Source organism: Dromiciops gliroides, chromosome 2 (genome assembly GCF_019393635.1).
Source record: "Dromiciops gliroides isolate mDroGli1 chromosome 2, mDroGli1.pri, whole genome shotgun sequence".
Lineage (NCBI taxonomy): Eukaryota > Metazoa > Chordata > Mammalia > Microbiotheria > Microbiotheriidae > Dromiciops > Dromiciops gliroides.
Genome location: NC_057862.1, coordinates 637,470,118 through 637,497,574, shown reverse-complemented (window position 1 = coordinate 637,497,574; position 27,457 = coordinate 637,470,118). Strand labels below are relative to the sequence as shown.

General features: G+C 50.3%; 1 protein-coding gene across 1 annotated transcript; it reads right to left on the bottom strand.

Annotated features, from left to right (window-relative positions):
- Positions 1-102: 102 nt before the first annotated feature.
- Positions 103-12,838, bottom strand: HSD11B2 (hydroxysteroid 11-beta dehydrogenase 2). The gene is given in 10 exon segments (XM_043988363.1): positions 103-651; positions 653-844; positions 846-946; positions 1,355-1,392; positions 1,394-1,490; positions 1,647-1,760; positions 1,763-1,786; positions 1,789-1,830; positions 3,147-3,359; positions 12,580-12,838. Coding segments are annotated over 10 exon segments (1,155 nt in total). The 3' UTR covers positions 103-576.
- Between the last annotated feature and the right edge of the window lie 14,619 nt (positions 12,839-27,457).

Sequence of the window (27,457 nt, the reverse complement as noted above, 5' to 3'; positions counted from 1 at the left end):
ACTCTGACCACTTGTAGGAGAAATAAAATTCCAGTTTATTTATGTATTTTAAAAGTGACAATCAGTTTGGTGGTGGGGTGGTATAAAGGACACAGCCGAGCCTGCAGCTTTAAGAGAAGATTCTAAATCTTGAGCCAGCCAAGATGTGGTTGGAATTAACCCTTCAGATCCCGGCGCGTTGGGAAACGTTCCTTTCATTGAGATTTTACCAGGCACAGCCCTTGGGAGGAGAAGGGACCCCATCCTCCCTCCTCCCTCCGCCAGTTCTTCTGAGGGTTTGGCAGGGAAGAAGGCTCTAGAGACACCACGGATGTGGAAGGGGCCACTCAGCCGTCTGGATTTACCCTGGGCCGTGCCCACACGTTGAGTCACGAGATCAAAGGGTTTAGAGTTGGAAGGGACGTTCGAGATCATTTAATGCAAACTGTCTCCTTCGTTAGAAGGATACTGCTCGGAGGGGGGAAATGAAGTGCCCAAGGTCACGGGGCAGTCAGGAGCAAAACTGAGACTCAGACCCCGATCTTCTGAGTCCCGGCAGGTGGCTCCCCAGCGGGCTCCTGGGAGGCCGCGGCCGGTTCACTGGGACTTGGCGTGGGTCTGGTTCGGGGCCGGGGGCCGCAGGGCCCGGGGCAGTGGGTGGTTGATGAAAAAACTCCTGCAGGAAGCGGCGGCGCATTTCCTCGGGCAGGTAGTAGTGAATGAAGTACATGAGCGCCAGGCCCCGGCCCGGGTAGTAGCGGCGGCGGGGCCGAGCGGCCAGCAGCGCGTCCGTGATGGCCTCCACCACGGGGCTCAGGTCGGGCACGGCCAGGCGCAGGGTGCGCAGGAACTGGCAGTACGTGTGGCTCGATGTAGTCCTCCCCGTAGGCCTGCAGCAGCTCCCCGGGCAGGCTGGCCAAGAGCAGCCGCTTCCGCTGCTCCCAGAGGCCGGGGTCCTCCATGGGCGCTGCGGAAGACAGACTCAGCAGGTGTTGGGGCGGCCTCGCACGCCCAGGCTCCCCACCCAAGCCCAGAGCCGCCCGCCCGGCATCACGTGGAGAGCTCTGGAAGGACCTCAGGGGTCACCTCGTCCAACCCTCTCCCCAGCCCAGATCCCCAGGAATACCCAGGTCGGCCCAGGTCGGGCTAGCTCCCTAACCAGCCGCGAGTTTATTCGAGCTCGGACCTCTGTTTCCCCGTCTGTGAAAGGGGTCCGAGGAGGGCCCCAGCCTCCCTAGTTGACTCCACCTTCCCGGTCCCGGGTCCCCTGGATCTCCCAGACTCCACCCTCCGCGTACCTGACCTGCCCTCCACCGCGGAGAGTGGACTCTGCCAGCCTAGGCCCCGCCCTCACCTCCCAGCCCCGGATCCGCACCTGTCTTGAAGCAGCCGGGCTGGATGACGCGACCTTCACCCCCAGGGCAGGAGCTCGCTGCGGAACGTGTCCATGAGCAAAGCCATCGCCGCCTTGGAGGCCCCGTAGGCGGCCAGGCAAGGATAGGGCATGTCTCCTGGTGGGAAGGCACGCGCGCACGCCGTCCTCAGGCTCCGGCCCCTTTTCCTCTCCTCCCCCGCCAGCTCCCGGCCCCCTGGGCCGCGCACGGCCGAGGCTGACGGCAGCCCTCCCGCCCAAGCCGCAGCCCCCCGGCCCCGGGGACCCTCCTCACCTGCCGGGCTGCCCACTGTGACAATACGGCCCTGGGAGCGACGCAGCAGCGGCAGCAGCCCTTTGGTCAGCTCCAGAGCCCCGAAGAAGTTGATCTCCATGCAGCTGCGGAAGTGGCCACCGGGGACAGCTCCACGTCGCCACGATGTCGTTGTGGCCCGCGTTGTTCACTAGTCCCCAAAGCCCTGGGCCGGAGGGGAGGGGGTCACGGCCAGCCCGGCCTCGGTCAGTCCCTCCGTCCTCCCTCCTCCAGCCCCAGCCCTTGGACTCCCCTCCCGGCCTGGATGGACTCCCCTGCCATCCCTTATCATCTAGAGTCACCGCACGCACGCGATCGCGCACACAGACAAATCCCATTTTCTGAACCTTCCCGCCTCTATCAGCTCTCCTATGGATTCGGTGATCCCGTCTGCAGGTGACTCCAAGCCCCTCCTGAGCCATATGGGCGTCTCATAGGCATCTCCAACTAAACACGTCCAAAGAGGAATTCTTATCTTTCCCTCAAACCCACTTCTCTTTCATTAGAATCTTGCAGTCACCCAGGTTCATGACCTCCCAGTTCTCTTCTACTCCCTCTCCCTCTAATCAATTGTCTAGTGTTGTCAGCATCTCTGGAATAGTCCCCTTCTCCCTAGTCACACACTAGTCATCCTAGTTCAGGTGGTCCTAAGCTCTCTCCTCACCGGGACCATTACAATAGCTTCCTATTTGGTCTCCCTGCTTTCCAGTCCAACCTCCTACCTCCAAACGCAGCTACTAAATTAATATTCCTACGCCTCGAATCTGACCACGTCACTCTCTTGCTCAAGAATCTTACACCCTTAACCCCAATTGCCTCACTAAAAAAAAAAAAAAAAGAATCTTACACCGCTCTCCATTGCCTCTAGGATCATACATAACTTCTCCATTTGGCATTTAAAGTGCTTCACAGGTTAGCACTAGCCTGTCTTCCCAGGATGTCCCAAAAGTCTTAGGACAGTTTTAAAGTTTAAGAACCTAGAGCTTATGCTAAGATTTTTGGAACGCCCTGCATGTTCCACTCCTTCACAGACTCTACATTCTAGCCATATTGTCTATTTGCTCTTCTCATGCCTCCTTCCATTCCTTTTCAGCGTCTGTTTTCCCTCTCTACCCCCGATTCTTGGAACCTGTAACTCCTTTGGAGTCAAGAGACCTTCCCCAATGGCTTTAGCTGTGAGTGCCTCCCCGCCAATCACTTTGCATTTCTTTTGTATATATCCTGCATTTACTTCATCTGTGAACACAGTGCGTCTCACCCCCCACCCCCAAGGGTAAGGACTGACTCACTATTGTATCTGAATCCCTATCACTGAGCCCAGCACCTAATAGGGATTTCATGAATGCTGGTTGGTCGGTTCAACATTTCCTGATTAAGTCCGCACCCTCCCCTGGTGACCCCACTTCTGACCTCTTCCTCTCCTCTGCCTGCCCACCCGCTCCATTTTCTTCTCCCCCAAGGTCACTAAAAGGAAAGACTGACCAGAGTTGGCAGTTTGGGCCTTGGCAAGCTCCAGAGCACGGGTGATGTCCCCAGGTTTGGTCAGGTCCATCTGCAACAGGGTCAAGCGGGAGGAGCAAGAGGCCCGCAACTCCCGGGCCCCTTTGCCTTCTGGCTCCAGCACCGTGGCCAGCACGGTGAAGCCCATGGCATCCAGGCTTTTGGCCGTCTCCTTCCCAAAGCCAGAGTCACAACCTGTGGGGCAAGGAAGGACTTATTAGCTGAAGGGGCAAAGCCAGCAGCCTCTGATGGCCGGGTTGGTATATTGGTGAAGGACATATGCCACCGGCCTCTGCTGACTCCCAAACCCGCCCATCTTTCACACAGTAAAAGGAGGCATTTATATAACACTCAAAGGTTTTCGAAGTGATTTACAAGCATTTCGTTCAATCCTCACAACCCCCCTGGGAGATAGGTTGCTGCTATTATCTCCATTTTACAGATGGGGAAACTGAGGCAGACAGCAGTGCCATGACTTGCCCAGGGTCACACAGCTAGTTTGTGTCTGAGGCTGGAGTTGAACTCAGGTCTTCCTGACTAGACCCAGTGCTCTATCTGCTGCTGTTGTGCCCCCAAACTCCCACAATCACCTACCTAAAATGCCTAAAGCACAGAGATGACTATGTCACTTCCCCTGCTTCAGTGACTCCTTTAGGATAAAATGCCAGGTTTTCTGCTTGGCATTTAAAGCTGTTCACTCCCCAGCTCCAACATTCCTCCCCCTTGCTTCTCCTTGATGCTCCCAGTATATGGCATTCCATCTCCACCCTCCATGACCTGAAGAGGTTATTGCCCTTTCCTGGAATGCCCTCTGTCACTCAAGGCTCAGTTTCAGGGCCACTTTCCTGATGCCCTCATCCGCCTGTGTTTTCCCCCACCTCCACCGAAATGTTTTAATGTCGGATTTCTATATCTATGAACCTGTTGGCAGCTGGTGTTCCAGTGGATAGAGTACCAGGCCTGGAGTCAGGAAGACCCGAGTTAATATCACACTGTGTGGCCCTAGGTGAGTCACTTCACTGACAGAGACTTTAAAAAATTTTGGTCATTTTATTTCTCAGTGCCCAGTATAGTGTTTGGCACACTAGGCACTTAATAAGGTCTTTTTGTTTAATCCAATAGCAAGTCAGAGCTATCAGTTCCTTATTTGACAGATAAAGAAACCGAGCCACAAGGAGGAGAAAGTATGCTAGTAGTAGAAGCCACAACATCTGACTTCCAAGTCAGTACTCTCATCTCTGTATAGTGCTGTCCCCAGGAAATGTCTTCCCACCAGAACCAGTCCAGCCTCCCCTTTCCCTTCTCACTGCATCCAAAGGAAATCTGGGCATTATGAATTCCTCATCCTTCACCTCATTAACCAGAAGAAGGATATGGATGGGTAGTAGAGAGGGAGAGGGAAGGCATTTGCTAAAAAGTCAACAAGTGATCGGCTGGACCCCTTCCAAGCAGCCCTGCTGACACCCTTCCCCTGGGGGCCCTCGAACCCAAGGAAACAACTAGGACCACAGCTCTGCCCTCTCCCTACATCTCCCTCACCTTCATTTCCATGGCCAGGGAAGTGGAAGACTAGAGTGGAGACCTCAGGAGCCACTGCGCAGCCCCCAAACCACCCATAGCATTCTCCAAAGGAGAACCCACTCTTCCAGGTCCTCACCTTCCACCACCACCCCCCAAGAACAGACTCCTAGTGCTGAGGGACAAAAGCCTGCCCAAGCTGGGTGGGGGCTGAGAGAGCACACATATATAAGTCACACACAATTCAGCAACTCAACACACGTTTGTGCCTCAGTACACACACACACACACACACACATACACACACACACTCTCCTTCCTCTGCCACCAAGTGCTCACCCCTACTTCAGACTCTTGTTACCTTTGGCCTGAACTTATGCAATTGCCTCCTAATTGGTCTTCCTTTCCTGATGTATTCAGAACAAGCTGCCAAATAATTCTCCCAGTGTTCCCACCCCCACCCCCCAGCACCTAGGACGAGGCCTGGAACAAAGGTGCTTAATAAATGCTTGTCTACTCTTCCCGATGCTCAGTTCTAATCCGATGGCTCCTGATCAGATCCTCTCTCTGGCTCCCTACTGCCCACAGCGATAAAGTAGAATTCTCTCAGCTTACTTCCTCAGTCGGAGCACAGCCTACCTTTTCATGCATTTACCAGCTCAGCCTGAGTTACTCTATCGGGGAATCACTGGGCCTCTTGGAAAAGTCCAGAGGTACCTGGATTTGAATCTCCACTCTGCAAATGTTGGGAGCAGCCAGTGGCCCCGGCCGAGGCGCTTTTCAAAGCCTCGATTTCCTCTGTGCATGAGATGAGGTGGTTGGACCTGAGATGTCTCTTTCAATGTCCTCCCCTCCGCAAATTCTATGAATGAATTAATTTAGCCGCGCCTAGTGCGTCCCTGGCACTCAGGGTGTCCCGGGCAGCCCCTATCCTCTCCTCCCGGGCCGAGGTGAGAGCATGGGTCTTGGGCCTGGTCTCTTCGGTTCCCTGCTCTGGTCCAGCTGGTCCCGGCTGAGTCCTAAGGGGCCTCTCTGGGCCGATGTCCAGCTCGGGATTTGGCCGGGACGGAGGAAGGGAGGGAGGGGAAAGAAGGCGCAAGGACAGCCAGCAAGGAAGAGGAGGAAGGAGGAAGGGAAAGGAGGGGAGAGAAGAGGGGGAGGAGTGCGGATGGACATGGTGGGGGGGCCTCTATAGATCGAGAAGGGAATGTGTCCCATTTTTGGAACTGGCCCGAAGGGATTTCGGGCTGGGAGTGGGTTGGGGCGGTTCTCAGCCCCACTTGGGGTCCTGAGAGGTGACCCAGCCCATCCCCCCTTTCCTCTCTGGTGGGGCTGAAACCTTTCAGCCTTGACCCCTCTCCCGACTTGGCCTTCTGAGTCCCGCCCCTCTCTGCCTCCCCCACCCCATCTGGCCCCTCCCCCAGTCCAGGCTCCGTCTGGCTCCCGGCCCCGCCCCCTCCCGTTACCTCGGGAGAACAAAGCCAGGCTGAGGGTTACCCAGAGCTTTGTCTGGGGCCCGGCTGGCGTGCGGGGCTAGCACCCCCCGCCCCCTGGGAACCTGCGATCCTTCCGCGGTGGGCCCCCTGCGTGTGGGCCGTGTGTGTTTATGTGTGTGCGCGCGCGGGGGAGCTTCACGTGGGCCCGTGACCGCGTGGGTCTGAGCACCCACACCTCCGTCTGTCCACGTGCACGTGAGATGAGTCCTGGTGTGCTTGACTCTCACTTCACATGTTGGCATGGTATCTGTGGCCACGAGAGGCTGGGTTCGGGCAAGCCTTCCCATGTCCAGCCACATGTTGTAGGACGCCACTGTCTGCACATCTAGCAACATGGGGGTCGTGAGAACATGCATTTAGGACTAGAGGGGACCTCATTCTAAAAATAGGGGAACCGAGGCCCAGAGAAGTAAGTAACTTACCCAAGGTCACACAACTAGTAAGTGGCAGAGAGGATAGTCAAAGCCAGGGCTACTGACTAACAAGCCAGAGCTCTTTCCACAACCCCCTTCTGCCTCCTTGTATGCATGTGGGTCCATGTGTCTTTGTGCATGCAAGCCTGAGTGTCCTCACCCAGATGCTTTTGCCCAAATATCCATGTAGGAGTGTACACGTGTGTGCTTGTGTCTGGGAAAGACTCCAGGCTGTCCCGGGTGAGAGGCAGAGGAACGAGGCTGTGTATGGAGTAGTTTATGCTCAAGAGAGCCCACTGTCTCTTCCCTGCCAGGGAGTCAGTCACTCCTACCCAAATAGGAAATCAGGCAAGAGGCATCCCGTGACCTCCCAGTTCATGACCTCACCTCTGGCCAACCCCTTACCCATGGCCCATTTGGCTGAGCAAAGATACCAGCTAGAGCCTGTGTCTGATGTTTGTGCGTCTGGCTGCTTGGTCTTTGATGTGCCACTGAGACTGAAAGAGAAAGTTCCTGCCAGGTTGCTGGAGATGCTGGCCCACTTCCACTTCACCTTTAGAACTGGGAGGAGCTACTTAGCTCAGGGGAGATCTTTCTGCTCACTGATGTTATTCTCCTTAGAGAAGTCCATCCAAAGAAGATAGAATCAGAATTCTAGAGCAGGAGATAATCTCATAACCAAATGACAGAGCAGAGAGAAATGACTTTTCGAAGCATCCAGTCCAACCTCCTCATTTTGATCATAAAAGGGAACCGAGGTCCAGAGCAGGGAAGCAGGATGTCAGCCTAGGGTAGGATGCACTGACCAGATGCTGAGGACTTCTCCCATGTGGGTCACAGGCCTTCCCTTTCTCCCCGAAGTCTACATTCCCTCAGCTCTAACACCTGGGAGCTTGGCCTCAACCATGGAGAAGGCCAGAGCCCTCTGGGTCAAGTAAGTGGTGAAATAGAGCACTGAGCCTGGAGTGGGAAGGACCTGAAGTCAAATCCAGCTTTGGACATTTACTAACTGTGTGACCCTGGGCAAGTCATTTCACCTTGTTTGCCTGTTTCCTCATCTGCAAAATGATCTGGAGAAGAAGATGGCAAACCATACCAGTATCTCTGCCAAGAAAACCCCAAAGGATTTTGACTGAAAATGACCGAACAATAACAAAGAGGCCTCTTAAGCAACTTGTTTCCCACTGATCTAAAAGGAAATTGGGTGGAAAGGATAGGGGGTAGGGTGCTTCATGTGTCCCCTTGTCATGAAAGAGATCAGATGAATTCACAGATGCCTATGACTCTCCCAGGTCTGCTGGGCTTTCTCTCTTAAATCATCTACATCCATAGCTCTTCCTTTGGATGGCAAAGTCCTTGGTGGAAGGAATTCCCACTGGGAAAATTCCCTTTATTACCGCAAATCAGCCACTATGCTCAAACTCTAAATCTGAAAGAGCTGTCTGGCACCCTGAGAAATTTAATGGTGTACAACGATCCAGAAGATAGCTATTATTATCCCCAAACTGTTTGCAGAATCATTGGTATGTGGTCCAAGGTGGGACCCATAATACTTGAGTCTAGTGACTCCCCACACAGTAGCCCCAGGTTCTAGAGACAGGCATTCAGAGGAGTTGGTCACCCATGGGGCCAAGTCCCTAGGAGGGGAAAAGAAGGTGGAAGGAAACTTTATCATTCTTCCCCACACCACCCCCACCCCATATAGCCTGGAAAATATCTGGGCAGGGTGGAGAGGGGCCAGAGAAAGGGAGACTGGTTTGGGAATTGAGAGAAAGGTTGGGGGGGGCGGGGCAGCTAGGTGGCACAGTAGATAAAACACCAGCCCTGGATTCAGGAGGACCTGAGTTTAAATCCTGCCTCAGACACTTGACACTAGCTATGTGACCCTGGGCAAGTCACTTAACCTCCATTGCCCGCAAAAAAAAAAAAAAGAAAGAAAGAAAAGAAAAGAAAAAGAGAGAAAGGTTCCCTCTCTACTGAGTCCTGAGCAAAGAAACAATTAATTGCAGCCGAAAAGATGACTTGAGGAAAGGGGCAGAATTCCCACCAATGCTTCCAGTCCCTGAGGTAGGGTTTTTATCCAGGAGGCTCTCAAAGTTGGCTTCGGTCAACTGTGAAAGATTCAGCTCCTCTGATGGAGATGGCGACCCAAGACAATTCCAAAAGACCCATGCTGAAAAATGCTATCCAGTGTCAGAGAGAGAGAGCTGCTGACTCCTGAGGGCAGGTCGCACCCGTTCTTGAGATTTGCTTCTGTTGGTGTTTTCTTTTGCAACATGGCTAGTGTGGAAATGTGTTTTACATGACCTCACATGTTTAATGGAAATTAAATTTCTTACCTTCTCAAGGAGGGGTGGCAAAGAGAGAATTTGGAACTCAAAAAAAAAATGTTTTTAAAAGGATTATTAAAACAGTTTTTACATGTAATTGGAAAATATCTAATGAAATAATCAAATTTTTTTTTTGAAGGAGGATGCAGGATTGGTGCTGGAGAGCCCATAGGAATGGACCCCCGAGGAAGAGGGTAAGTGGGCAACAGTAGAGCTCAGTAGGCATATACTCAACCCTCAGGTCTAGCTCACCAGAAGAAGGCCACCCATCTCCCTCTCCTCTCCACCTTTGTTGCTGATCCTAATTGGGAACCCCAGCCAGGTCACAGCTTCTGGAAGTCAGCATCTCTGCCCAAACTCATAGGACCTCCTAAATCTACCAAGTCCCTCGGAATGTGCAGACTCTTTGTCCTCACTTCTCCCTCCTGCTAAGAAAAGGCTGCTAGGTAATTTTGTTTGTTTCAGGGCAATGAGGGTTAAGTGACTTGCCCAGGGTCACACAGCTAATAAGTGTCAAATGTCTGAGGCTGGATTTGAACTCAGGTACTCCTGAATCCAGGGCCGGTGCTTTAACCACTGCTCCACCTAGCTGCCCCCTGCATCTGGTAATGTTGAGTCAGAAGGGACATCTGGAACAAGCAGTCATACCCTCTACTAAAGTATCTCCCTTGACAAGAAACTCACTACTTGGCAAGTCACCTCAACTCCCTTTTAGGACAGGTTTAATCCTTAGGACCTAGAGTCCTTACCAGCATCCCTGCCTTCAACCCCTCCCCATCCATTCCAGAGCACATTCTCCTTCAATTTCCTTCAATTAACAAATATTTATTAAGTGTGCTAAGGCCCTGTGCTCCATGATAAGGATGCAAAGACAAATGAATGAACAAGTGTTTGCCCTCATGGAGTTTATGTTCTATTCTCAGGCCTCTGCTCAAAATCTTTCAATGGCTTCTCTCTGCCTAACAGATAAAGTCCAGATCTCTTAGCCTGGCTTTCGGCCCCTCCACATTCTGCACCTTTTCAACCTTATCAAATATTTCTCCTCCCCACACCCCTCTGAAAACCCTCAGCCACAGCCCAATCTCCTAACTGCTTCTTCCCAGGATCTTAAGATTTACTATGGATAGAATGGATAGAACCTTGGAATCCATCCAAGGAAAATCTTTCATTGGAACCATTCATTCAAGAAACTGACATCCGGAAAGTCTGGATTTGAACCTGTCTCTGACCCCAAGCCCAGTGCTCTTTCCACTATGCAACCTGGCCTCCTTCTCCCCCTCACAACAGACCAAGTGTCCCCTGCCCCACTCAGGGCTGAGTCACTGGAGAGGGTACCCAGAAGGCAGCAGGGCAGCTGGCAGAGCAGGCAGCACCTAAAATGGAGAAGCAGCCTCCTTGGCCCCGGGGTCTGAGGCCAACGGAGAAACCCTGTCCTTTATCATCTCTCCCCTCAGCCCCCAATCCTAGCCAAGGAGACTGTGAGCTGGTTCTTCATGGTCCTCCTCATCACTCCAGGCATTGGGAGCCAGTGCCAGTCTGGCAAGAAGAGGAAAGGTCCCTTGGGTCCTCTCCCCTCCCCCTTCTGTGTCTACCCCCCTTCCTTTTCCGTTGATAGATTTATTCCCATCTCCAAACAAAGGAAGCTCAGCTCAGCTCTGAGTCTAGGAGGCACCTGAGCCCCCCGCTCAACCTCTTCCCAGGGCCTCTGCCCAGTATTGGCCACAGACACTGCCCATGAGTGCCCTAGGGGTTGAGATACAATTCTTGCTTCTCCCCTGACCCATCTCTCCCCACTGCTCCTCAGCCCTCACCCATGATAAGGTATCACAGGGACAACCAAGAACCCCGCAGCTGCCCTTACTCCCTTCAAGTCTGGGCACTAGGAAAGGCTGAGGGGAACATTGAGAAGGAGCCTCCAAACTAGAGTCAGAGAAGCTGGTTTGAATCCTACCTTCCACAAAAAATTCAGGTGACCCTGAGCAAGTCATTTCCTTTCCCCATCTGTGATGCTCTAAAGCCTATGAGCCATCAGCTTTCTCACTGTCAGATCCAAAAACCCAGAGAAGGGAGGAGAGCAGGTCTGTCCCAAGACATCACCCATTTCTTCTGCTCCCCCCACCTTGGATTTGTCCTCTACATTTCCCCCTCCCACCTCACTTCCCCAGAAGCCTGAGCACCCCAAAGAGCAGAAGAAGCAGCACCCAATTCCATCCTGTGGTGTGAACATCACCAAAGCTCTTTGGGAGTCTGAGTGTCAGAGGCTCACCCTGAGTTCATGCCCCCTGTGCCAGGCAGGAGAAACCTCAGGCCAAGAAGCCCTCCTCACTCTCTCATGTGTCTAGCCACACATTGATCCCTTGTCTCCTCTTCTCTTCCCATAGGCCATTGAATGAAGGGATTGGACAAGCTGATTCTATGTCCTAAGGAGGGTCCCCCACCCCAGCTCTAAACCCTGGGAGTCTATGATTCATGTAGGACCCAGAAGTACCCAGAGAAGAGATGATAGATAGATAGATAGATAGATAGATAGATAGATAGATAGATAGATAGATAGCAACATGCATGCAGATGAGCTCACACACATAACCCACATTCCCTCCCCAAACACCTAGTTTACTCTGATCTGTCTCTGTCCCAGTTTACTGGGAGAGTTTCAATTCTGGACGACATCTAACAGACTTGTGCCACTCCAGAAATGCCCGGAGACAAGAAGCCAAGTCCCTGAGTTTGGATCTCCATAGTGTTCCTCCTGTGAGCTCATATATTCAAGTGAGCAGGAACTGTAGAGGCTGACCCCTTGTTTTACTGATGAGGAACCTGGATCCCAGTGAAGGGAAGTGAGATGCTAAAGGTTACACACAGGTGGTAAACAGCAAAGGCCTGACTGATTCCAATATCATTGCCACTTAGTTTCCCTTAGCTTCCTTCATTTCTATCAGCCTGGGAGGGGAAAGAGTCACATGCAACCATCTTCTGACTCAGAGGGCACCCCCCCCCCCACTACCACCACTATTCTTGATCATGAGCACCACCAAATGAAGAGGTGTCACTGGTCCCATGCCCACCAAGACCCTGAATGTGGGGGCTGCCTCCTTTCTGGAACTGAAACTAGACACCACCCTCCAAAGTCCACCTGGAAGTCCCAGTGTCCACCAAGGCAGAGAAGAAAGCTTGGCATGAAGTACCCATTCGGTCTCAGCATCCCACCACGGGACAAAACCAAAGCATCTCAATCACTGTCCAGCCCACCCTCTGCAAGTAGGGATTTTATTCAGAGAGATCCAAGGGCACTCTACACAAGTAGCTCTGGGCACTTCTGGTGAGCTGTGCCCACTGGAGTGGGGGAAACATAGTCTTTAGACCTAAAAGGACCGCTGTGTCATTAAATTTAACCCTCTAACCTTACAAAAGAGAAAACTGAGGCACAAAGCTGTGTTGTGCCTCACCCAAGTTCACACGTACTAAAGCGGCAAGGTACAGGATTAGAACCCAGGTCTCTAGACTGCAAATTCCCAAGACCGCCTCACACTGTCTCCCCCCTCCTCTTTCGGGACCCCCCGGGGACGTAGCCACTTGGCTGCTACCGGTTCCAGCGGGGAGGGAGGGGGGACACCCCGTGCCCCAAAGTGCCACACCCACTCGTCCGCCTCCCACTCACCAGTGATGAAGACCACCTTCCCCGCCACGGGCAGCCTGGGCCGCCGAGCCAGTCGGGACAGCACGAGCCAGCCCGCGCCGGCGACCACGACCACCCCGGGCAGCGTGGGCAGCAGGCGGCGACACAGCCAGTCCAGCAGGGCTAGCAGCGCCAGGGCCCCGAGCAGCGCGCGGCTCAAGCGCAGGTCGGAGCGGCGCATCTGGAGCAGCGCCCGGCCGGCCACCAGCAGCCACGCGCAGCCGTAGGGCCAGCGCTCCATGGCCCCGGGCCGGGTCGGGTCGGGTCCGAGCGGCGCGGCGCGGGGAGAGAAAGGGAGCGAGGGCGCGAGGCGAGCCGGAGACGGGCAGGGAGGCAGGGAGGGAGGGAAGGAGGGAGAGAGGGAGGGAGGGAGGGAGGGAGCGAGCACCGCGGGCCGGAGGGTCCAGCCAGGCTGCAGGACGCACTCCCTCTCTCTCTCCCAACTCGCCCTCACCCGCTCCCCCAGCGCTTTATAAAGGACAGAGGGGGCGGGGCCGAGGGGCGGAGCGGCCCGGGCCACCCGACCCCCCACCCGGGCGGCCGCGGACGCCCGGGGCCGCGAGCCCGCCTCCCCTCCCCCCCAGCCCCCCGCGGGCGGGCCGAGCCCGGGCAGGTGCCCCCCTCCCCTTCCCTGCCTCCCCTCCCCTCCCCTCCCCTCCCAGCCTCGGAGCTGGTGGCCGAGCCCGCCCCCGGCCCTGCGCCCCAGCCCGCCCGGCCGCCTCCCTCCCGCTCCCAGCCGGCCCCGCCTCCGCCCGCAGGGCTCGGCTCGGCTTTCGAAGAAGCCGGAACAAAGTTGACTGGAGGAGTTAGCTGCCCCACCGGGCCCAACCCGGCCCTGCCCGGCCCAGCCCGGCCCGGGCTGTTGGGCCGCCACTTCCCCCGAGCTTCTCGCCCTTCGCGCTCCGCCAGACGCCGTGCCCGCCCGTGGGCACCTGGCGCTCCGGACTGCTGCCGGGCGTGCAGGCAGAGGGATCTGTCCACAGCACCTAGCGTGCGGATCGCGGAGCCGGGGCACCCCCCTCCGCCACCTTTTGTATTCTGGCCGCCCCGGGGCTGGTCCGGACTGCTCGGAGCCCAGCGCCGAGTTCTCTACCCCATCCCCCGCTTCCTTCCCCGGGGTCTATACACTCTCACTAATACACACACACATACACGCACACACTTTCACTCACAGTTACATACACTCGCACACGCCCACAGCGCTCACGCACAATCTCGCTCCCTCATCTACTCTCCCATCTCGCTCTTCCGTATCTTTTCCTCCCTCCTTTCTCTCTTCCATCTGTCTGTGTCCTGCGCCTTTCCCCTTTCCTTGCGTCTTACTTTCTTTCTTCTTTCTTCCACCCTCTTTCACTTTCCCTCTCTCCTTTCCTTTGTCTCTCTCTCTCTCTCTCTCTCTCTCTCTCTCTCTCTCTCTCTCTCTCACTCTCACTCACTCTCCTTACACAGGCCCCAGGTACAGACTAACATGAGCACACGCAGATGACCCACATCACCACAGCATCCCACACTTGGACACTCAGTGACTACACAAAAGTACATCGCATGCACAATCGGCCGCACCGGCCCCACCCACCCCGAGACTCCTGAAGGGAAGCTGGACTGAGTGCTAGGGAGTCCTGGTATGGCCCCTATTCTAAACCCAGGCACTTCCAGCTCATGCATCTTCTCAGAACTTGGTGCTAATCCAGGCCAGGCCAGCCTGGGCCTGGAGTCAGGAAAATGCAGAGGAAAGGGGGAGAAAGGCAAAGTCCCTTGGACAGAACTGAACCTGATCCTAGATCTCTGCTCCCTTCAAAAACCGTCTGCCCAGGTTGCCCAAAGCATATGCTTCCCCATATGTCCTAATATCCCTTCCAGGTCTGTTTTCTATGTTCTTTGGACTAGAGTTCTCTAAGATACCTTCTGGCTCTGGCATTCCATGCCCTGTGTCCTAAAGTGCCTTCTATTTGTGACATTCATCATAAAAATCGCTGACATTTATCTAGCGCTTTGGGGTTTACAAGGCACTTTCCATACGTTATCTCATTTGATGTTCATGGGGCCCTTCCAGGATTAATGTTCTATGTTGTAAGGGCCATTCTGGTTCTGACTCTCTAAGGTGTCCACCCCATGAACTCCCCACTTTCGCTGCCCTCCCCCCACTCCCCTTTCCCCAATTCACAAGCATGCGCCTAGATTGCACAGTTCTGGACCTGAAAGTCTTTGGGGAGTGGGAGGGCGGCTCTTTACTCCAGAGAGGGACAAGGGGTCTCTAGTCAGGACAGGGGATGAGAATTAAGGGAACTCCAGACCTCCCTCTTCTCCCTCCTTCAGACAACTTCCCCCTTCAACCTTCTCCCTTTCCTGCCACACAAAATGGTAAAATTGGAGGGAATTTTCCAAACTTTTCAGTTAGTGTTTTCCTGGCCCCCGCTAGGGGCCTCAGGGCACCTTCCTGAGCTGACTCCCACAAGGGGAGTGCCTCTGGCTTGAGGTGTCAAGGATAAGTGATTGGGTCGAGGGAGGAAGTACCTGGACATTCCAGGACAAATAGCACCACTTTATGAATTAGACTCGAGATAGCCTATGCCACCTATGCACAGAAATGGTTGAAAGGTAGCCCTTGGGCCACAAGCCATGCCCGGTCTGCCCTATCCTGCTGTGCCTATTAAATTCAGGAATCCCTCTTGTTTTTATAAGAGGGAAGGAAAGGGAAGAAGCATTTATATGGCTCAGCTAGGTGGTACAGTGGATAGTAGCACCAGGCTTGGAATCGGGAAGATCTTGAGTTCAAATCCTGCCTCAGAAACTAGCTGTGTGATTCTGGGCAAGTCACTTACCCCCATTTTCCTCAGTTCCTCATCTGTAAAATGGGGACACACTGGAGAAGGAAATGGCAAGTGACTCCAGTGACTTTGCCCGGAAACCCCATCCCCTCTCCACACTGGACCAGGCAGCAGCCAAGCGGCTGGTTCCCGGGGTGGGGGGGGGGGGCTGACTTCTTTCCATTGAGTTGGGGAGAGTCTGACATGACTGAACAACAATAACAAATGTGCTAAGTACTTTATAATGTTCTCATTTGATCACTACAACCATTCTAATGAGGTAGGTGCTATTATTATCCTCACTTTACAGTTAAGGAAACTAAGGCACAGAGAGGTTAATTGACTTTCCCAGGGTCCATAGCTAGAAAGTGTCTGAGGACAGATTTGGACTCGGGTCTTCTCGACTCCAGGCCCATTGCCCTATCTACTTCACCACTTAGATGGATAAAAGGTGGGGGGGAGTGAAAGAGGGGACAATCACCAGACTTCATTGTGGGGCACGGAGGAATCTCTGTGTACATATCAAGCCTGGTGAATGTGGCATGTGTTTGCCCTTTTCATGTGGGTGTCTCAGTGTGAGTGAGTGGACTATATGTCTATGGGTAAGTATAGATGGGTGTATATGTTTATGAAAACATATTTATAAAGTTGTATGCCATCCCCAACATTTCTGCCTCTGTTTCAGCAATTGTTAGTCAACATTCAGTAAGGAACCCCTGTTAAGTGGCAGATGTACAAATAAATGCAAAACCTGTCCCTGTCCTCAAGGAGCTTACATTCTAATGACATGTAAATCATGTCATGTAACCTGGAGATAACGGGGAGGGGGCTGAGAAAGGCCTCCTAGAAGGAGGTGAGATTTGAGGCCATCAAACCAGCTTTACCTTTGCTCGCTGCAATGATGGGTATGTCCTTCAAGTACCCTATGGCCCTACTTAGAATCCTCCGAGTTGTAGGTTGTCTAGGCCAAAGCATCTTAAACTGTGCGTCACATGGGAGTTATATCAATGAATGTGGGGTTGGCAAAAAAGTTGGCAGTAAATGTTTGATTTGTATACCTATTTTATATATATATGCCTTTCTCCCCCTTTCCTCTGCATTTTCCTGACTCCAGGCCCAGGTCGTGTAAAAATTTGGGGGACAAAAAAGGGGTCTCAAGTGGAAAAAGTTTAAGAAGCCCGGCTCTAGGCAGTAGCAACTCCCTCGTGCCCATCCATGTCAGCCCCACCCCCCTCACTCTTTTTCTGCCTTTGCAATGAGCTTTCGGGAAGCCTCATCCTTCCTCTTGTTAACCAACTGTCCTTCATGTGCTTGCCCTGAAATTGACTTGGTACATATTCAGAATTTCTTTCTATGTGTACATGTTATTTCCCAAGTAATAGACTGTAATCTCCTTGAGTATCTCTAGCCCTAATGCCCATGATAATGCCTGGCACAGTAGGTAAACGAATGTTTTTTAACTGAATTGACTCTGTATGTGTGTGTGTGTGTTAAGTGTGTGTCTCTATGCATGAATTCATGCCTGCCTGTCTTTATGAATATGTGTGAGTCTGTGAGTGTGTGCCTCTCTGTAAGTATGCATATGTGTATGTGTCTGCATGTACATTAGATGGTCCTTGCCCCAAGCTGGAAATACCCCCCATGATCCCTGCTCCCATCATGGCAGACCTCTGCCAAGGGCCTGGGCAGCTGTGCCAACGAGTGTCTGCCAGGCTCCATGCTGAGAGGATTGGGTGCAGACATGAAAAGGGGGCAGCCCTGGCAATGCCCCCCTCCTTGGGGCACATTGGCAGCACCTAATCTGATGCAGAGCCCAGAAGATCCTCCCCCTCATTAGGGCTTACTCTTCTCTTAGCCAGGGCACTAGCCAAAAAGGCAGGTACAGTGGACACTGCTTCGTGTCCCATGTCCAGAAAATTCTGCTGTTAATCACCTGTGCTTTCTGAGAAGGGTAAGAGGCTTCTCTCTTGCTCCTGTCATCTACCTTCCCTGCTCCGAACCCCAGCGATGGTCCCAGGTTTTACCTCTTAAGTACCCAGCCCCCTCTTCCTCCTGCCGACCTAGCTTCCAGGGTGCCAAGGCTCTTTGCCAGGCCCACCCGGCAGCACCTCCTCCGCATGCCCGCCATGCCACCCAAGACAGCTTCCTCCCTGGCACTGTGTCTTAAGGAAAGGGGTTCCCACCCAGAAGAGAGAGAGATTGAAGAATGGGAGGAAGGGCAGGTAGAGGCTAGGGCTCACTTCCACAGTTATCTTTTCTCACAGATACTTTCCCAACCTTACCAAGTCATATGTGAGAGGGAAGGGGGCATAAGGGGCCCATGGGAGTACTGTGCCCAAAGTCAGGGAGACAGCATCATACGGTGGCCAGGGAAATAGCTTTGTAGTTAGGAGCCTAGCTTCAAATCCCACCACCTGCATGACCATGGACAAGTCACTTAGCTCCCTAGCCCACCCTGGGCCTCAATTCCCTCAGCTATAAAACAAGGGGGTTATACTAGACTTTCCAGGTCAAATCCAACTCCAGATCTTGGATCTTCTCTTGGGGTTTGGGGTTCTTACCACCAAAACTGCATGACTGTCCCTGGATGATTGGGGTGGGAGCCACCATGGGGTGAATCCCAGTGGGTTCTCCCCACGCTGCCCCTCCCCACCCAGATCAGATTATAATGAACACCAAGGGGTGCCTGCTGGGGAGTAGAGAAGCCCCAAATACATAGCAGGTAACCTGAGGTCAGTGGGTGTGTATCCTTCTCTTTCTCGGTGATCTGGGAGGTTCCCAGGCTAGCTGTCTATCCATGAGCCTTGGAGACAACTCCTCCCCAATGGAAAGACCCAGAGTAATTATGTCTCTTGTGCAGCTCTGCGCGAGCGCGCCCGAGCACACACACACACACACACACACACACACACACACACACACACACACATACACACACACATACACACACCCCCTAGGCCTGTGTACTTACTGACTGGGGCTGACAGAGCTTCTTGGGTGAGGCGATGTGTGTGTGTGTGTGTGTGTGTGTGTGTGTGTGTGTGTATCTTCTCTGTGTAGCTGGGCATCCAGGCCTGCACCTGCAAATGTGAACTATCCTATGTCTATTGATATAGTCATGTATCTGTGTTGGGCAGGCCTAGTCAAGTCTACAAGCCCTTACTAAGCTAAAACTGATGGTGATGATGGTGGTGGTGGTGATGATAATAGCTAGCATTTATATGTTGCTTTAAGGTTTGCAAAACAGTTTATATATGCTAACTCATTTGATCTTCACAATAATAGGCACTATTATCTCCTTTTTACAAATTAGGAAACGGAGGCAAACAGGGTTTTTGTTTGTTTGTTTTTTAGGAGTTAAAAAACTTCAAATTAAAAAAAACAACAACAACAGAACAAACCTAGGAACAGCCAAGATACAGACAAAATAAAATAGAGATTGTTTTAGAGGGAAAAGAGTTTGTATTTGTATTTGTGTTTTCATGTCTCTAACTGCATTGTCTTTGCAAGTGTGTCCAGATGAGGGTGTTAGGGAGGAAGCTGCCTTACATGGTCTGTAGACTCATGTCTGCAAGTCTGGTGATCTTCATGTGTGTATCTGTCTCCGAGTGACTGTGTGTGTGTGTGTGTGTGTGTGTGTGTGTGTGTGTGTGTGTTTCAGGGAGGCACTGGGGAACATTCCCTTCCCTGTGGCTCACCAGGCTCCTTGGCTCTGGGGACTGGATTCCTATGCCCAGGACTCAATAGCAGAGGCACAGTGCCCTCAGTCCTCAAATCAGAGGTGGCAAGAACAACCTTGAGCCACAGATGGGGGGGGGGGTCAGTTACCTGCTGGGGAGACTGGCTGGTTCTCCTCAAACACTTGTCCATCTTCTTTGTCCTGTCTTCTCCTCTTGTTAGTCTCCAAACTCCTTTCCACAAGGAAGGGCATAGGTCCCAGATCTACATAGGACCCAAAGGGTTTACCTCTAAATTCTTTTCTGAATTTAAAAGTCCACATAGAAGACACAGTTCCTCTCCTCAAGGAGCATATAGTCTAGACTTTGTTGTTGTTCAGTCATTCAAGTTGTGTCTGACTCTTTGTGACCTCATGGATTTGTCCATTGGGGGGGGTTTGTTTTGTTTTGGCAAAGATACTGGAGTAGCTTGCCCCATTTTACAGATGAGGAACTGAGGCAAATAGGGCTTAGGTGGCTTGCCTGGAGTCACACAGCTAGTATGTATCTGAGGGTTGGATTTGAACTTGGAGCTTCCCGATTCCAGGTCCAGCGCTCTAACCACTGGACCACTTAGCTGCCCCTTAGTCTAGAATACTTCAAGTAGAAGAGTGCTTCATTTGGACTCAGGTGAGATCTTGGTTGGAATCTTGGCTATGACACTTATCACTTATGTGATCATGGACAAGTTAAAAAATGTCTGAGCTTTAGGCTCTTCTGTAAAAATGGGTCAGTGCTACCTATATAACCCATACCACAAGGCTGTTGTGAGGATCCAACGAGATCACATAAAGCAGTTTGTAAAAATTAAAGCCCTACTTGGTTCCAAAGTAGAGAAGATAAAACAACCTCGCCTTCCCATCTTTGCAGAAGTGGGGGACTGTGGGTGCAGAACACAGCACTTGCAATGGGGATTTGATTCATGTACAGAGCTCCTGGTACAGTAGCCTAGTGTAAGAAAAGTGCCTTAGAGAGACAGACTGGAGCATGTGTCAACATTCCTTAACTGGTTCCAGCTGGCAAACAACGCATTGAAGGGGAGACTCTGATTGACTGAAGAGGCATCTGAAAAGCCCCATCAGCTTTAGCTACCATGTCTGCCTCCAGTCTCTATGAGGAACTTGGCAATCCATGAAGGGAATAGAACCTTTGACTTTATGAATTCAAAAGGTTCAGAGGGTTCCTTAGCATCCATTCCATAGGATTTCTTTTTTTTTTTTTTTGTGAGGCAATTGGGGTTAAGTGACTTGCCCAGAGTCACACAACTAGTAAGTGTGAAGGGTCTGAGGCCGGATTTGAACTCAGGTACTCCTAAATCCAGGGCCGGTGCTTTATCCACTGCACCATCTAGCTGCCCCATTCCATAGGATTTCAAGCCAGTACAGCATCGATGCCTTGAAGAACAAATAATGACCCCAGCCTAGGAACACCTGAGACAGACTCATCCAACATCAGTGATGTCTGTGGATGTGAACTTGGTGGGACTCAAGGAACTGGGCTAACTTGAGCCTGCCCTCCTCAGAGACCAAGTGGGGATAGGAGACAGGAAACCTCCATGGTCTTTTATTGGGAGGAGGAAAAGATGGGGGAATGTCTGTACTTTGTTTTTTTTTATGTCTTCAAAAAGAATATCCCTTTATAAAAGCTACATGATGTTAAGTGGTTAAACGGAAAGGGGATCGAAGCTGCTGGGGAGTCAATGGCAAAAGAAAAAAGTCACCCCTAAGTCCCTGAGATGTGGCCCACCTGGTCCTGAGAGAATTTGGACAGAGCACACATGCTGCACACATATCATCAGATTTGGTTCCTCTGCTGGCTACTTTTTCTGATGTTATTTTTCCCTCTTATTCTTTATCACAGGGAATGGCTGTCTAGGTAGGGAAGGGATTTGCAATAGATTCGTAAATAAAGATGAAGTCAATTTAAAAAAAAATCAAAACACCGTATGTCGGTTATGTTTAAGAGAGAGAGAATTGGCAGGAGATGAGAGTCGATAGAGAGTTTCAAGAGGAGAGAAAGACCTCCTACTTTTCCAGTCTTCTCATTCCTTAGTCCCCAATATGTACCCTTCCATCCAGAGACAATGGCTCCCTGGCTGTTCCACAAATAAGAAACTCCAACCTTTCTGATTCAGGCATTTTCTTTGGGTGTCCCCGGTGCCTAAAATGCTCTTGCTCTGTCCCATCTACTGACCTCTCTAGCTGCTTCCAACTAAAATCCTACATTCTACAGAAAGCCTTCCCTAATCCCTCTTAATTCCAGGGGTTTTCCTTTTGTTAATTATTTCCTATTTATCTGGTATATAGCTTGCTTTTTTGTTTTGTTTTGTTTTTTGGTGAGGCAATTAGGGTTAAATGACTTGTCTAGGGTCACATAGCTAATAAGTTTTAAGTGTCTGAGGCCAGATTTGAACTCAGGTCCTCCTGAATCCAGGGCCGGTGCCTTATCCACTGTGCCACCTAGCTGCCCTATAGCTTGCTTTTTATATACTTGTTTGTATGTTGTCTCCCCCATTAGATTGTAAGACCCTTGAGGGAAAGGACTGTCTTTTGCATCTTTGTATCCTCAGTGCTTAGCCCAGGGCCTGGAACACAGTAGGCACTTTTTTTTTCTTGCGGGGCAACGAGGGTTAAGTGACTTGCCCAGGTTCGCACAGCTAGTAAGTGTCAAGGGTCTGAGGTCAGATTTGAACTCAGGTCCTCCTGAATCCAAGGCTGGTGCTTTATCCACTGTGCTACCTAGCTGCCCCCAGTAGGTACTTTAAAAAATGTTTATTGATTGATTGAGAGACAAAAGGGCTAGAAAAAATATTTTGCAGTATGTCCCAAATACCCAACAATTACTCATGTTTATTAAGATTGACAAAGTACTTTCCCCTACAAGTCTAGGAGGTAAGTAGTGCAAGAATTATCAACTCCACATTACAAATGAAGAGACTAGACTAAGGCAGAGACAATAAGTAACTGCGCAAAGCTACTAAATTCCAAAGGTAAGATTTAAATATAGATTTTCCTGACTCCAAGTCAATATTCTGATTATACTATGCTATTTATTGTATTATTATTTGATATTCATTTATAAGCTCCATTTAGATATGCAAAATCACAGCTACTTGCCAAAATTTTCATGGTCACATCCTTTACATATGCAGCCTTCCAAAATAATCAAATTTAAGAGATTTCATTCAAATGAAATTTAAAAGCCCAAACCAGAATGAAATAGCAAAATAACGACCTATGTAGAAATGAATAAACTTTGGGGAGGGGGGGGGGGCGTGGAGCAGGTCGATGAGGGTTAAATGACTTGCCCAGGGTCACACAGCTAGTACGTGTCAAGTTTCTGAGACTGGATTTGAACTCGGGTCCTCCTGAATTCAGGGTTGGTGCTTTATCCACTGCACCACCTAGCTGCCCCCTGAATAAAATTAAAAAAAAATTTGAATATTTTGGTTGATATAGTCTTATCTTCAGAAATATCTTTCAGAGTAGGACCAGCAGAAGGATTTGTTATTTCTCTCTCTCTCTCGATTACCATCCTTAAACAAGACTGGAAATATTACATACTAGAGAACAATTCAGTAAAATGTAAGCTCCCTGAGGACTCCTTTTCATTTTGTTTTGATATTCCCAGTATCTAACACAGTGAATGGCACAATAAATACATATTGGATTGAACTAGAATGCAAACAATGGGTCAAAGTATGGCCTTATTGGGCATTAGTCCAATAAATTTAAAATGATTAAAAAAAAAAAGATGAGAGAAAGAAAAGGAATAACTGAGAGGGCAAGCTGAGGGGTGGGGGAGGAGTTTTGGAACCATAGAAATTTAGTTCAGTGTCTTCATTTTATAGATATGACTTCTTCCCCCTCTGAATTTTTATGTATATAGCCTAGTATTGTTCTTTATCTTTTCATGGGTATATCTGAGAGAGGGTCATCTGCTACATACTCATTACTTCCATTTCCTTATTTCTCACTCACTTCTCAGAAGGTAGTGTTGCAATTTGATCTCTGACTGTGCCATTTGAAAGTGCCCTCCCCAAGGTTAACAGTGATAGCTCAATACTGAATTCAAGGCTTTTTCTCAATCTTCATTCCACTTGAGCTCTCTTCAGATTTTGACGTGGTCAATAGCTTCTTCCTCTTGAATTCTCTCTCTTCCCATGGTTTCTGTGATCCTATTCTCTCTTGGTTCTCCTCCAACTTGTCTTATCAATTCTCCTCAGTATCCTTTGCAGAATTGGCATCCTTCTCCCTCTCACTAAGTATGGGTATCCCCTAAGACTCTTCCCTGGAACTCATCTTCCACTTTCTTCCCTTCCCTTCCTTTCCCTTCCTTTCCCTTCCCTTCCCTTCCTTTCCCTTCCCTTCCCTTCCCTTCCCTTCCCTTCCCTTCCCTTCCCTTCCCTTCCCTTCCCTTCCCTTCCCTTCCCTTCCCTTCCCTTCCCTTCCCTTCCCTTCCCTTCCCTTCCCTTCCCTTCCCTTCCCTTCCCTTCCCTTCCCTTCCCTTCCCTTCCCTTCCCTTCCCTTCCCTTCCCTTCCCTTCCCTTCCCTTCCCTTCCCTTCCCTTCCCTTCCCTTCCCTTCCCTTTTCCCTTCCCTTCCCTTCCCTTCCCTTCCCTTCCCTTCCCTTCCCTTCCCTTCCCTTCCCTTCCCTTCCCTTCCTTCCCTTCCCTTCCCTTCCCTTCCCTTCCCTTCCCTTCCCTTCCCTTCCCTTCCCTTCCCTTCCCTTCCCTTCCCTTCCCTTCCCTTCCCTTCCCTTCCCTTCCCTTCCCTTCCCTTCCCTTCCCTTCCCTTCCCTTCCCTTCCCTTCCCTTCCCTCTCTGTGCATTTCAATTATCTATACCTATGAAAATATAACTAAGTTATTATTTATTATCAGACTCTTCATGATCCCATGGATTATCTGTTTTCCATGGGGTTTTCTTAGCAAAGATACTGTACAGATTTGCCATTTCCTTCTCCAGTGGATCCCCCTCGCCCTTTTTTTGGTCAGAACTTTCCATTATGGCCTTCTCATCTTGGGTAACCCTGCACAGCATAGTTCAGAGCTTGACTGAGCTATGCAAACCCCTCTGCCACAACTAGGCAGTCACCCAAGGGGGGGGCTTCTTTAGGCAAACAGGGGCTGAATGACTTGCCCAGAGTCACATAGCTAGTAAGTATCTGAGGCTGGCTTTGAACTCATCTTCCTGTTTCCAGGAACAGTCCTCTACCCACTTTGCCACCTAGCTGCTCTCCTGTAACCAACAGTAAGTACTAGGGTAATTATAGAACAACAAAGAATCTGTAGTGTACAACCATCGTAGGGCCGACTGGAGCTAGACCTCTCACCCTCTCCCTCTATAAAGAGGACCCTATCTCTAGATCTTGGAGTTCAGGTATAGACTAGATTTAGTCCTGGAAGAGCCAGGCCTCTAAAGAGAAAAGTCAGGCTCTTTTCTTAAACTCTCTGGCTCTTCAATACCCCATTCTGGAACTACCAGGACAATTGATCTAAAGTTTAAGTTTAGCTGATCTGCCTACCTTATATAGGTAGGATACCCCAAAGAGGTATTCAGTGTGTAATATAGATCAGGTATAGGACTGCTATTTATTTCCTCTAAACAAGACAGCTGCTTAATACACAAAAGACTTAAAACCATGCACTGATCCAACTTAAAACATGAGGTAGTAACTTAATAGCTCCCATTATCCTTTCCCAGGAGATTAATACCTGAAACTTCAAAACTTGAAACATTTTACAGGACTGCTCCATGAATAGGCCTTTCACCTTCTCCTTGACTCTACACTGTCAGAATCCCTCCTTCAAAGTACAATTTCTTCTGTCAAGCCAGGTCAGAGGTTGTGCTTATTCTCCTGTCAGTGGTTGTCTCTTCCTCCAAAAAGCTAGAATAGCTGAAGGGGGTATCTTCAGTAGTGCAAATAGCACCAATTGAGGACCCCAGAAATGCTCGAACCCTCAAGCTCATAAGAAAAGCAAGAAATATCCATTTCAGAATCATTGTTTGGTCACCTATGCTCAGGAAAAGGAAACATAAGTCAAAAGAGTCAGCCAAGGGCTCAGGCCCAGTCTTCCCTAGGCCCCTTATGTATTCAAATGCACCATAACTTCCAGGTCAATAAAGAGGAAGGGAAATTATAGAGAGGGAGACAGAGAAGAAGGAGATAGGGGAGTGGTGGGGAGAGGGTAGGAAGAGATTGGGAAGAGACAGAAAGAGAGAGACAGACCAAGACAGACAGACACAGATATACACACAGAGAAAAAGACAGAGACAGAGAAAGTCAAGGAGAGAGAGAGAGAGAGAAAGGAGTAGTGGTGGGGAGAGGCAGAGAGAAAGAGACAGAGGGACAAAGTTAGAGACAGACAGGGGAGGGGTGGAGAAAAGAAGGAGATAGGGGAGTGGTGGGGAGAGAATGGGGAGAAACAGAAAGAGAGAAAATGACAGACAGACCAAGGTAGACACACAGAAAGAGACAGACACAGAAAAGAGACAGTGATAGAAACAGAGGCAGAGAGACAGAGACAGAGAGAGATGGGGAAGAGAGAGAAGAACAGAGGGGAGTAGTGGGGAGAGAGTGGGGAGAAACAGAAAGACACAGAGAGACCGAGAGAGAAAGAAACAGAGAGATAGACAGAGAGAATTTTGCACACCACACATTTTGGAGATAGGAAGGAACACCAGAAGACGGAGCCAGTCCTTTTTATGATCTCCTGAAGGTCCTGGGGATTGGGGGGGGGGGGTGTCTTCCTGGCTTGGTGTTTAAGCTAATTTGCAGAAGCTTTAATGTAGTTCCTTAGCTCCATGGCTGAGGCTGGGGGTGGGGGGGAAGTGACATATCTCCCACCGAGGGTCTGGTCCCACATGTCTTTTACCACGGCAGAAAAGCCCAGGGTAAATGTTTCCCTGGAAGGGGCCCCAGCCCCAGGCATGCTCCATGGGATGTACTCGAGCCAGAGTCAATGTGTAGGGAAGAGTTTCCCTGATTATCCCTATTAAGTATAAATGAATTCAAAGGAGGGAGAAAGCCCATCTGTAAAATAAAGGTCTAGGACTCAGGTCCCTGAACTCTCCTGGGAGCTTTCTTTCTCTTTTATCTTCACTCTCTCCTTATCTGAAGACTCCTTCCTGTCCCCCCCCCCCCAAACTCTCCCAGGTTTCCTCTTTCCTTCAAATTAAAAAAAACCACCCCCCCCAAAAAAAACCCACTTAATTTGACCCCACCAGCCCCTCCAGCTATTTATTGTCCTACATCTCTTCTCCCTTTCACAACCAGATTCCTAGAAAGGGTCATCTGTGTTGATTGCAGGCATTTCCTTAGGTCTCTCCCCACTCACTTCTCAGTTTTCAATCTTGAAATCTGACTTTTGACCTCCACACTCAACTGAAACAGCTCTCTCCAAGGTAACCAATGACCTCTTAACTCCTAAATCCACTGGCCTTTTCTCAGGCATCATTTGACTTGGTCTTTCTGAAGCTTTTAACCCTGATGATCATTTCCTTTTCCTTGAATTCCCTCTGGTTTCTGTGATAATACTATTCCTTCGTTCTTCTCCTATCTATCTGACTAACTACTCTGTCATCCTCTGCCCACTAAGGGTGGGCACTCGCCAGGGTTTGACTTGGGACCTTTTCTCTTCTCTCGATACACTTTCTGCTCTTGTCCTCTCATTCGTTTCCATGTGTTCAATTAGCATCTCTGTGTAGATGACTTCCAAATCTAAAATTTTGTTGTTCAGTTACTTTTCAGTTATACCCGACTCTTCATGACCCTATTTGGGGTTTTCTTGGCAAAGATACTGGAGTGGTTTGCCATTTCCTTTTCCATATAATTTTACAAATGAGGAAACTGAAACAAACAGGATTAAGTGACTTGCCTAGGGGCACACAGCTAGTAAATGTCTGAGGCCACATTTGAACCTAGGAAGATGAGTCTTTCTTACTCTAGACCTGGCACTTTATCCAATGCACAGCCCTAATACTTAATAAAAATTCAGTCTTGCATTACTAACCACCCTCTTTTGAATTTCGCCCTTCATATTCCATAGGCTTCTCAAACTCAAAATGCCTAAAATAGTCTACTCAGCAAAAGCCCGCTATGTTCCAGGCATTGTGCAAAGCAGTGAGGGTATTTTTAAAAGTATTTTATTATTTTCCAGTTACATATATAGTTTTCTTTTTTATCTTTCTTTTTTGCAGGGCAGTGAGGGTTAAGTGACTTGCCCAGGGTCACACAGCTAGTTAAGTGTCAAGTGTCTGAGGTCGAATTTGAACTCAGGTGCTCCTGAATCCAGGGCCAGTACTTTATCCACTGCACCATCTAGCTGCCCAAAGTGA